General features: G+C 39.8%; 1 protein-coding gene across 20 annotated transcripts in view; it reads left to right on the top strand.

The window, feature by feature from the left end:
- adgrl2a (adhesion G protein-coupled receptor L2a) overlaps window positions 1-12,534 on the top strand; it is a 104,260-nt gene that overhangs the window by 55,868 nt on the left and 35,858 nt on the right. For all 20 annotated transcript variants that reach the window (XM_059341858.1, XM_059341857.1, XM_059341859.1 and 17 more), the window contains 2 exons: window positions 1,036-1,145; window positions 8,741-9,541. In XM_059341858.1, the coding sequence (XP_059197841.1) occupies window positions 1,036-1,145; window positions 8,741-9,541 (911 nt within the window). The remainder of the gene's footprint in view (window positions 1-1,035; window positions 1,146-8,740; window positions 9,542-12,534) is intronic.

Here is a 12,534-nt window from a genome sequence, read left to right on the forward strand (position 1 = left end):
TCCGTATTAGTTGTTTCTTGTCAGACTCCTTAAAACCAAAGTGTTTCCATGTTTTTACTCTTTTTGTTGACCAAAAAGGCTCTATTTTTCCATCATCTGGCTCAAGCTGAGCTAAACATGCCACAGCCTGGCTGAGTTTGGGCTTTTAGGGAAAGTGCACTGCTGTAAAGGCAAGGGGTGCGCTGGATTTGTAACACAAGACGACACGGGAGCATCATTGTGAAACAGAATGTGGCACAATCATAATGATATATCAGTAATCTTGTTGTCATTTTCGTTGGAAGCCAAAATTATGCTTGATCCTACAAGTTAAGAATGTGTTTTTCTGCATTTTTGTACTTTCGTATTTATGCAATGCAAGGCAAGGCAGCTTTATTTATCTAGCATATTTAATACACAGGGCTACTCAATGTACGTTACATTAAACAGAATTTATAACATACAATTAAAAGGAAAACCCAATTAAACAGGAAATTCTAAATTAAAAAGACAGTTTGCAGAATCAAACCATTAAATTATAGCCATTTGGATTAAATGTTTAGGAATAATTGGTCACCAACTATAAACTCAAACATTCGCTCACTATTTTGCAATCTCTTAAGTGTTGTATTTTAACATTGTTTTGTGTTGTGTCTTAATACTGTGATTTTACTCTTGCTGTTGTCCTGTGTTGTATTCTGTTTTAAGAGTGAAACTTTCTTGTTGCTGTTTGAAAGGCTTGTTTGTTTGTGTTAGATTTATGTTATTTGTTCCTGCCCAGGGACTGCAGATGAAATTTAGCTCGTAGCTAATTCTGGTACAGCTGAGAGCCATGCACTGTCCCTGTTAAATAAACTAATAAATACATTTAAAAAACAGCAAAAGTATAGAAAAAAAGGACAGAAAGAAAAGAACGAGCTAAATTAAAATGGAGCATAAAATACAAGATTGCATTGACTTCATATGAGTATATTCTTTGTTTGTAACTAGCATGGATATGTTTAGGCACTAGAGTCATTGATGCTAAATTTGTTTCTTTGTTCTCGCCCTTCTCAGATGCAACAATCGGACCCAGTGCATTGTGATCACGGGTTCAGATGTCTTCCCTGACCCCTGCCCAGGGACCTACAAGTACCTGGAGGTCCAGTATGAGTGTGTGCCCTACAGTAAGTTTGACCCTTCTGTCATGAATTGAAAACTCTCCCTCCCCCCCTGCACTCCCATCCTCTTCGTCTCCTGCCCTCTGTCTCTCTCTTCAGCATCATACCATATCCTGTCTCATTTCTTCCTCCTGCCTTGTCCAGACAGTCTGCTCTCTTTGTGTGCAACACCTTTCAGCACCATTTTGCTCTGTCTCTTCTTCCATCTGTGTCACACCATGAACTTTTCATGAAATATGACCTGTGAAACCCTTTGGTCCTCTTTCTGTACCGCCTTTATTATTGATGTGCTCACCGTGTTTCCAGCCGTTCGACGAGTCTGGTTATGAGGTAGCAGAATAGAAGGAGGGTAGAGGAAGTCATGCTGACTCTCCATGATGGCAAGCGAGTGTCTCATTACTCAAGTCTTGTACGGAGAAGTCTATCAGGCGCAAAACCCAGCTCACCTTGATGGCTTAATATACATCCATACAACAGGTGTTGAAATACGTTAACAGATGCTTCATTATGTAACAGAACAGAATGGCTCCACTCGTAAGTCAACAAGGTAATATTTCATCTAAAGAGATAGTGTTAACATTTTGTCTGCTCCTTGGATGCTAAAATATTCATTGCGCCCAAACAATCTTTAGATTGCCCTTTGAATTAAAATTCCCCATTTGTCCTTTAAGCTGCCATGTTCATTTGCAATTTGTGAAGGAAATTCCCCCATGTAACCTTTACAGACTGATTAATGACAAAGATGTAGATGAATTGCCAGAATCACTAATCAGGTGAAACTGAAATAATTACGGTGGGAGTGATGGGAAGATAGTATTTGGCAGCGCTTCAATTCAAATCAGTATGTCGTGCACTGATTTCTTTGGATCTGTTTTCTCAAAATGTTCTGTTCTTCAGTACTTCTTATATTCAACACAAAAAGTTTAGGAACACAAAGTTTGAAAAATGCCTAATTTAAATAGTTAGAATAAGTTGGGCTTGAAAAATGAATGATTTTCAGCAAAATCTTGCAGGGATGTAACGATACACACAACTCATAATTCAATGCAAGCCATGATACTCGGTTCACGATACGAATGGGTTTTTGATTAATGACAAATTATGAGTGAAAAAGTTGTTTCTCAGAAGAGTATTTACAAAATATACAAAGATAAAAGATCCTTTTTCAGTATAATCTGTGCTAAACAGTGCTTTTTTCTGTTGTTTGTAAAAGTGTAACTGAAACTGTCTTTTCATCAAATAACTAATAAATTAAACTGAATTTCAAAACAAGTCCCAAATCAAATAGATACATGAATAATACAAATAAAGAAAATGTCTTCAAATGAACAAACAAAGGCCACAATTTACATGCTTTTTTGAGGGATATCAGCAGATCTACATTTCAGGTAGAAGCTGAGTTCTTTGGACATAAACAAAGCACACTGTTCTTTGTCTTGTTTGTTATTTTCTCACTCATTTAATTTTCTGACCTGACATTGGATTCCACCGGACGTATTGCAGATTGCTGAAGCGGCTTTCCACTCTGTTCCGCTAAAAAAAGGACAAATGCTGCTACAACTCATTTTTTTTCAGGATGGTGTTACTTGCGGCAGCCATGTTTTTCTGGCTTGATACAGCTACTAACCCGAGTGAAGTAGGACGTTGAACAAGGGAAGTCAGGAATAGAAAGCATCATCTGCTGTTTAAAAAAACAGAAATGCAATTCCTTTTTCATCTCGCCGTTTTGAATCGATTTGTGAGGTATCGTTACATCCCTACAATCTGGTGTTTCATCCACAAAATGACTTATGTCACCCAAAGTCTTTTCATATTTAAAAAGGAAAAAATCCCTTCACCATATTTGTTTGTTGTCTCTTGGAGAAGAGCTAAGTTAGTTAATAGATAGATAAGTCCTCTGTTGATGTCTCTGAAAAGCTTTTAATCATTAAATTATCATGATCATACATGCATACAATCATCTGATTTTTTAAAAAAAGTGTCAAAATACATTGATTAATGTGGGTATAAACATATTCTGTTATTATATAGTGTATGTATTTACAGTAACAACTTAGATGTGATGGATAAAGGCTTCAAGTGTCTTGGAATTTTTGGTTTAGGTACCTTGAAAGTGCTTGAATTTTACTCTTAAAAGGATGTATGAACCCTCAACACATTTCTGTTCCATTGCTCATTACCAGTATACCTGTCCACACTGCTCCCCTCAGTGTTGAACCAGAATGCATTAGTGAACATCATTAGATGGTGAAACTCATTACAACTTAAAGGTTAACCTCTCAGAAGCTTTGAGGATCTGTAATTAAAATGGAATAAGCAATAATGAGAATTTGAGTCCACCTTATTTAGCAAAGCTAAATCCTGTAGCTTCTACTTTAAACGCTTGTTTTCTTTGCTTTTCTGGGGTTTTTTTATACTCTCCTCATAGTTAAGTGAGGTATTGATCCCATGTCTTGCTGTGTTACCTCAAACCTTCTTAGTAGGATTAGCCTCAAGGTGCACTCATGTCCACCCACTGTTATGATTGTCTTTTGCCTCCTTCTTGCACCAAGGAAACAGTTGAGACCTACGTAGTGTGATGAAAAATAAACTTCAGCCCAAGGACTCTCAGTCCTGGCAAAGTCTATCTAACAAAAATTCCAAACAGGTCGTCACTTCACTCCAAGCAGTTTCAAACATGCATGTCTGTAGCCCCATCTTTTTGCTTCTCAAGGTCCATGCCCAACCAGAATAGGACCAAGAACACAGAATGTATCGTATCGCAACTGCCCTGGTAAGTGCTTAGTGTTCTCCCAGTCTGATCCAGTCCACACAAGCCCAATCCAGCCTTTCCCAATCAAGTCCTGTTGTAAACTGTGATAGATTGTGATTTAATGGCAGGTTTCGTGTTATGTTTTTTCCCTTCTGACCAATCCTGTGTCTCCTCTTCCCGAAAATAAAAATCTATATGCCCTAGATCATTTTGTAGAGTCAGACTAACGCAGAGAAAGGCAATCATAGGGGGAAGATTTACTGAGCGTTTCCACACAGTTTTCAGATGGGATAGCAAAGACTCCAGTTTTCTAGTTTTCGGATGGAATAGATCATATGCCAAATACAGAGATTTGTGATTAAAAACACTGCAGTGGTTCAGGAGCTTAGGATCCCCTGGATTTGCTGAAATACAAGACTTGAGAAGTTGTTTTGCAAGACAACATATTAAATCCCCATTAAGCTGCTCAGCGGTGGGGCCGCAGACAGTGTCCTCATTTTGACCAGTGACTGCTGCCCCTCAAAGTCTATCTGTGCCATGAAATATAACCAGCAGTTTAATAACATAATATGATAAACAGTTGTTTTCCGTCTCTATCACCGACTGAATGTAATGTGGTAATTAATTTGTTCCATTGTCTAAGCCTTTGCATAATCACACAAGCAATTTTGGATTTTTCACTTCTGTGCAAGTGGCCTTCGCAACAAGTTGCCTACATTTCCACCATTTTCATCCTTTTGGCTTCATAATTTGGTTCTTGTCATGAACTGCCCTCATTAGCAGCATTATCTTCATGTTCCAGCCAAGGATGTAAATTTTGCCTTCACCTGGCATCGAGTCACCCTCTGAATTGGCTCTCGTAATTGCTTGAATCAGGCAGGCTGCTCTGTGCAAGCTATTTTAAAAAATGCTGCAGAAAAGTTGCCATCCCTATTCTATTCTTGCAAAATTGTAGGGTTGCTGCCAGTGGGCATTAACAGTCCTCAGTGCTAATATTTTCATTTTTCATCGCATTCTATTGCCAGTAAACCCCCAGCTCCAGGTGACAGTGATGGCCAGATTATGAAAATTGAAGTTAAGCTGTAACAGCATGATTTTTGGGTCCCCTTTGGTGTTTTTGTTTTTGTGTTCAGTTTGTTTTCCTTTATTTATTCAGTGTAGCTTACATGATGCTTTAATTTAAATTGAAGCCTGCAGTTGACAGCAGGCATCCGTTCATCTCAAGATGTAACACTTGATTATAATAGCAACTACTAATAGTCGTTTTAATTGGGTTAGTAATAGTTCATTGAAAGCAGGAGTTTCCTAGAAAGTCTAGTGGAGAAAGTTTAGAGTATTTGGGGTTAGTGTGGGTTGGCATGTGTCTCATGTTTGTTTGTTTTAATGTTGCAATATTAAAGTGACTGACTCTCTTCCCTTCCCCTGTGCAATCTGCAGGAAATCTCCTCGCCTATGTGACTCACTCTCTTCATCCACTGACTGATTTCTGATCACACTGATTGCTATTTCTATTTTTACATTTCTATTAACGTCATCAGGACTTCCGTCATGTGTTCTCGTTTTCTTTTCAGGTTTCATCACCCCATCTCTTTCTGTCCTCTTCTCGCCTCTTCCTTTTATGTGGCTGAGACGGCTTCTGAGAAATTAACTTTTGTTAATTTGTTTGCTTCCTATCCGTGTTTGATCTCTTAGTTAGCTGCAGCAAACTTGATTTTCTTCTGCAGAATGGCGTGCATTAATTTATGGACCCTTCTGAATCTCTAATTTCCACTGTTTTTTTGCCACTGAAGCCTAGGTCAGACTCAACAATAACAATAGGTTTAAACTGTATTATGGACTAGCTCCAACTGGACCTGGAGGGTTACAGGAATCAAAGGGAAACGTTTATGATTTCTCACATTATTCCACAGTGCTCACTAGACCTAAATGTGTATATTTAATTTTTCAACATTGATCCTCACAGGCCCGCTGTGGTCGAGCCTTTGTGTTGTGAAGCCATCCGAGACTGAAATCTGAGGAAGACAAAAGCCAATAGAAGTGTAGATCAAGCACAAAAGAACTGACACTGCAGTCTGTACTTGGGAGATTAACATCCCCATCAGCAAACAATTGCTATAAAGTTGAAAAAATGTGTTTAAAAGTAAATATAATTTTATAGAAATCTGCCCAAGTTTCATAAAAATGTTATTAAATAAACTACACTTGTCAGTTTAATATATATTGTAGGTTTGGTGCCATGCCATAAAAAAAATGTTTTTCCTGAGCTTTGTCTTGACACATAGTAAAAGGAGGCACATTTTTTCAAAAAAGTGCTGATTGAACAGCATACATACCTATTGTTTATCTGAGCCGTCCCAGTTGGGAAAGAAATTACCTGTAGTCTGACCTAGGCTTTAAACTCAACAAATTTTTATTGAATTATTCAGAAACTCTCCTTTTCTGAATAGTTTTTTGTAAATTAGTTATTTGTGTCTAGAAATATTTAGCCTTGTTGTTGCAGTTAAAACTAAGCTGGTGATTTTCATGCAATGCTAACGCACATGGCATTCTTTTCATGATGTGTTTTATAAATCAGCCATTAACATCTTAGAGAAATGCAATTGGTAATGCTTCTTAGCACAGGTGCCTTGTTTGAATGTGCACATGTTGGCTAATTTAAAGCAGGCTTGTATCACGCAGCACAGAATAACAAATTAAGTGCAATGCAGTGTTGTACTTTGGAATTAAACACACGTTTCAACAGTGAGTTGACATCAGCTATATTAATGTATTTGGCTCCAGTGAATTACACTGATTACCTGCTTCCTTGATAAGGCCACAGTTAGTTTGTGTTTAATTCTGTGTTCATGTGGCTTTGTAATTATAAAGTAAGACTAGAGTGTTACGCCAAGACTTTTGCAGGTATTAGTCAGATGTTGCATTCTGCAGAATTGTAAATTGATATCTTAATTGTATTCAAATCTACATGCATTTCATAGAAATATAAAATAAGTTATCTACTACTCTATATTACACTTTCAATTTTACAATAAAAACTTAATAGAAGAAAAGTGATTTTGTTTTTCTATATCATGGAATTAAATTAGGTCTGTGGTGGTGGGTGGATTAAAACAGACCACAGTTCAAAAGCAATTTGGTCAACAAAGTCAGAGTCATGTTAAGTGAAATTATAATTAACATGAATCATTTAAATTATGCAGTAAATGACACTTTGCTGTAGTATCCACATTAGGGCTGAGAGTCTGTTTTTATTAACCTATAATCATTTGACAATTTTAAAAATAAAGGGAGATCTTCCTCTTGACTTTCCTGTTAATTTTCATGTTAAAGTGAATCCCTGCAGTGTCTGCCGATCTTTCAAACAAAAATCAAAGATTATTACTTGTTAATGTCTGAAGTTATGCCATTTGCAAAACACAATAATACTGCTGTAATTGGAGGCAGTTGGCAGTCTAGAAGATAAAAATCCATCCACCACCGTGCCATAAACCAATTGTGACAATTAATTATGTTCTAATGCAACCCCTTTTCTGAGACAGGGCCGTGCCAGCTGTATGTCACCTTTCTCACAACTTTCCTTCTTTTTTTCTGAATAGGTCTACCCGTCTTTGTCCATGTCTCATAACATGTTTCTGCATATGTAATCATAGCGATGACAGTTAATTCATATTAATCTCTTTTTTTCCCCTTGCACCCCTTTCATTCTCTCTTCCAACGCTTAAAATAGAAGTGGAGCAAAAAGGTAAATAACAGACACGATCCAAACCCTAGCTCCTTGTTTTGTGGCATCTGGTTGTAAACTACCTATTTTCCCATGGTGGCCCCTACAAACATCACAGACGTTATCTTCAGAATCCCCCAAACTGTAATGTTAACGGCCAGTGTAGTGCGACAAGGGAAGTGAGGCTGGCCATAAAAAAGCAACACACAAGCAGCCAAAAGATGTAAATGGGGGCGTGTTGGCTGCAGTCCATAGGGCTTCCTCTCCTCATTCTCCCTGGGTGCTTTGCTACTCAGCGAATCTCATATTGCCTGGCTTCCAAACCCTTTTCCATAGCATGCCATGGTAACAGTGTTTCTTGGCCCTTTTTTCAAGCTATTGCTTTCTACTGTCCCTTTTTTCTCCGAGCCCGCCCCCCTTCTCACTCTTCTCCCCATTATTCTCACCTGACCACTTGCTGCTCTTTTCTCTGTTGATTCTTATGCCTCCTATGCCCCAGACCACCAACCAAAACACCTCAAGAGACCCTTATTGAAAGTTTTTTAAATTTTAATGGTTGTGACATTTGCACCACTTCGTAATGACAAGCCTCTCAGGTATATACCGTAGAGTAGCTGGTGTAAGTGAGACACGTCTAAGTACACACAAACATTTTGCAGACTCTGCTGACTCCTGCTCTCTCATAACCTCTCCCGTCTGTTGCCAAGTGACTTTAGTTGGCTGCATTTTTTTTGTTTACAGGACCAATTGTTTCGTTAAGTTTTGTTTCTGTTCTATTTCCCCTCATTTGTGTTCTACTCCCAACAGTAAATGTCTGTGAGGCCAAGCTTCTTTTTCTTTCAGACTACTTTATATATTTAAACGTTATGCTTAATAACTTTCCTATTTCTTTTTTTCTTTCTATGCACAAAACCAAAATCCTTATACTGCTTGTGAATATTGGCTATAGCTGTTAGTTGTGTTTTGGCCACTCTTTAATGTGTGTCTGTCCCCACTCCTCGTGGACAACCTGTAAAACAAAATGAGGACATTAGAGAATATATGGACATTACATGTACTTTTGTATGGTTTTATTTTTCACATGTTAACCTGTGTCTGTTTCTCGTTCTACTCTTCTTCCATTACTAGTTTTTCTTTGTCCTGGGACTCTGAAAGCTGTCGGTGATCCTTCCTTTCTATTTGAAGCGGAGCAACAAGCTGGTGCCTGGTGCAAAGACCCACTGCAAGCTGGTGACAAAATCTACTTCATGCCTTGGACTCCTTACAGGACAGACACTCTCATTGAGTATTCCTCCCTGGATGACTTTCAAAATGCCCGGCAAACCATCACCTACAAACTGCCCCACCGGGTGGATGGGACTGGATTTGTGGTCTACGACGGCGCCGTGTTTTTCAACAAGGAGCGTACCCGCAACATTGTCAAGTTTGACCTGCGGACTCGAATCAAAAGTGGTGAGGCGATCATCAATAACGCCAACTACCACGACACGTCGCCCTACAAGTGGGGCGGTAAAACAGACATTGACCTGGCGGTAGATGAGAACGGGCTGTGGGTGATCTACGCCACCGAGCAGAACAACGGCATGATCGTAATCAGCCAGTTGAACCCTTACACGCTACGCTTTGAGGCTACCTGGGACACCACCTATGATAAGCGCTCAGCCTCCAATGCCTTCATGGTTTGTGGAGTACTCTATGTGGTCCGCTCCACCTATGAAGACAATGAAAGCGAGGTCAGCAAGAGCCTGATCGATTACATTTACAATACCAAACAGAACCGTGGGGAATACGTTGATATCCACTTTCCCAACCAGTACCAGTACATTGCAGCTGTGGATTACAATCCGCGAGATAACCAGCTCTATGTGTGGAATAATTTTTACATCCTGCGATACAACCTGGAGTTCGGCCCACCAGATCCAGCACATGGTAAGAGCCCAGCCCCCCCAATAATGTATTTCCCAGACAATATTGTGAAATTGCATTGCTGAAATCATGAATTTAGTAGCTGTCAAGTGTGCTTTGATATTCCTTTGGTATTTCACATCTATGTATCAAGTGTCACAGCTGACCGATTTTTAATTTAGAATCTAATATGTGCTAGATATGTTACGGAAGCTTTGGAGTGTAGGAAAGCATCTCGGGAGGGTGAAGTGAGTGGGGCTCTGTGGTAAACAACACCTCGAAGCCAGTTACCATATCATAAGGGATCAGTATCTGGGGGATTTGGGGAGGTTTACCATCCGGGCGTTCCCTGAGTCCCTGGTGCTAAGGCTCAAGGGACCCCTGCTAGCATATCCCTTTTTTTAGAAAGAGTATGACAGGGAGAGAGAGATATACTTTCACCCCTGGAAACATACATGCCCGGACAGGTGCAAAGTCTGGCCTGGGGCAAGGTTAGATCATTCCCCAAGTGATGCTGAAACTCCAAATCTCCATCGGCCATTAAAAAAAAAAAGTACTTCACACTCTGTAGGCAGAGTGTGAAGATTCAAGGTTCTGTCTAAGAGAAAAGGAGATGGTAGACACAGGGGGAAAGGATCAATCATCCAGGGTCACATCAGCAGCGTATGTTTTTAATTTAGCTGTCATGAGCTGAGGGGAGACGAGCCTAGGCCTGCGATAGTCCTTACTCTGAGAATATAATAACAGTAATTATCCTAATCCCCTCCACACCCAGAGTCCTAACTCCACGTAATGCTCTACGCAGTCAGTGATGAGCCATGGAGGTCAAGCAACTATTCCACAGATTATCACAGAGCTCAATATTTATTAATGTGTTTCATCGCCAACTTCTGTATTGATAGGATATGGGCTGGGGCTGCTAAATTGGGTTCAGACAGTGGAACAGCATCAGTCTGGCTTGACCAAGGCGAGCTTTTCTGTGACAAAGAACCAAGTCCAGGTTGGAAAGCAAAATTAATATGCAGAGGGAGCAGTGAGTAGAACACTGCTACAATCATGAAGAGACAGTTTTATTTTTTATTTTTCCAACTGAATAACATGTTTGAAGTTCCTCCCCTGCCAGAAAGACAGATACCACACAGATTTTCTTAATTAAATATTTGCACATCACAAGTAAATTTAGAGCAGTTGAGGAATATGCTACAGCAAGGTGTTTCCTTATTTTAGTCATGCCCAAAAAGTAATGTCACACAGAGAGAATTCAGATGGGCTGCTTTTAAGCGGCGCATTCACACAGCTGCTATAAAAGTGATCATCACATCACCTTTTCTGCTACATAATATAAATAAATTGGAGCATGTCTTTACATGCCGTTATGTGTTTATATACAGTAAACTGATTATTAAGCAGTCAGGCATCAGCCTCCGCAACAGCCTTTATTTGCAGCTTAGCTGTTATGGATTCTTGGAATGAGCGTCGTATAGACAGGCTGCATGCTCAATTGATTTGTTCATTTGCTGAATGGACACTGATTACTGATAGAGAAATCAGGAGATTTAACAGGATCCGCCCTGAAATGAGACTACATTCCGGTTATTGCCTGCGTGCGTGCGTGCGTGCGTGCGTGTGTGTGTGTGTGTGTGTGTGTGTGTGTGTGTGTGTGTGTGTGTGTGTGTGTGTGTGTGTGTGTGTGTGTGTGTGTGTGTGTGTGTGTGTGTGTGTGTGTGTGTGTGTGTGTGTGTGTGTGTGTGTGTGTGTGTGTGTGTGTGTGTGTGTGTGTGTGTGTGTGTGTGTGTGTGTGTGTGTGGGAAACATACTATACAATTGTTTATTCACAGCTAGACCTCCCAAGCACCCAAAGGAGCCCAATTCCCCTCCTGTAGATTATGTTTAGAAACATGCTGCCTGACATACTGTATTTGCTCCTCAGGGCTTCTGTATTTTCACTGTATTCTTTATTTTAACGTCAACGAGGACCCTGTTCTGCTTCCTTGACAAATGAGACATGAGCCTGGCCCCGCTGCTGACTAATGTATGTTGAGTCGCAGTCGATGAGTGCAGGGGAGAATGGTCCAGGATGATCATCAAGATGTCAATAAACTTGTCCTCCCACATGGCTGATGTTGACACATAAATGATGGCACTTTTTTCTGGCTGTCACTAGATGCCCTCTCTGTGATATCTTGATGCTCGTTTCAGTGCCTGCTTCACTGGGCACTGAAACAAGCCATCAGAATGCTTTTGTAGAGTTAAAAGTTGAAGGTACGTGTTTTGAACAGCACTTGGCTGAAGAAAAAAGAAAAAAAATGAAAAGAACATTTCAGCTTTGCTCAAATCACCACGAGCACATGTGAAAGCTTAGCAGATGTAGAAAGTATTGTTTGCACAACAGAGGATGGCTAAATATTAATGTAAATGCTAGAGCTGTGTTAATTGTTTCACTTTTTTTCAAAGTAAAAGAGAAACTGCAAAGATTTTTCCTTTTTCAAGAGAAGAAAAACACTGTCCACTGCAAATCCTTCTCCCTTTTTTCTAAATTTTTTAAGTGCGCAAACAAATCTCACATGATTCGCTCCGTCATGGAATGCAATCACATCAAAGTGATGTTGGGACTCTGTGTGGCAGACAGTTGGGTTCTTGTCAAGTCCAATAACGTCGCTCGTGTTGAGGCAAGATCATCTCTTGTAGGATTACAGTCGAGTGGATGGGGTCACATCCAGCATGCGGCTCCACTGGAAGTGGACATTAAATGGGTCAGTAAGTCCCACTCTTGGCTTTGACCAGCAGCCCCATAATCCACTCATTTACCCGTAGCTCTATGCCTGTTCTCATTCTTGCATATAGGAGCTCATAAAAAGACATATTCCTTTGTCGCAACTTGTAAATGAGATGATTAAATTGATTTAAATGAGGTATTCCCAGAGAAAACTCATTATGAAGCCATTTCTATGGACCGTTTATACATGCCAAGCTCTTATATTTGGCCTCAAACCACCGAGTAAGCATATGAAAATCTA

The sequence above is a fragment of the Centropristis striata genome, chromosome 9 (genome assembly GCF_030273125.1).
Source record: "Centropristis striata isolate RG_2023a ecotype Rhode Island chromosome 9, C.striata_1.0, whole genome shotgun sequence".
NCBI classification, from domain to species: domain Eukaryota; kingdom Metazoa; phylum Chordata; class Actinopteri; order Perciformes; family Serranidae; genus Centropristis; species Centropristis striata.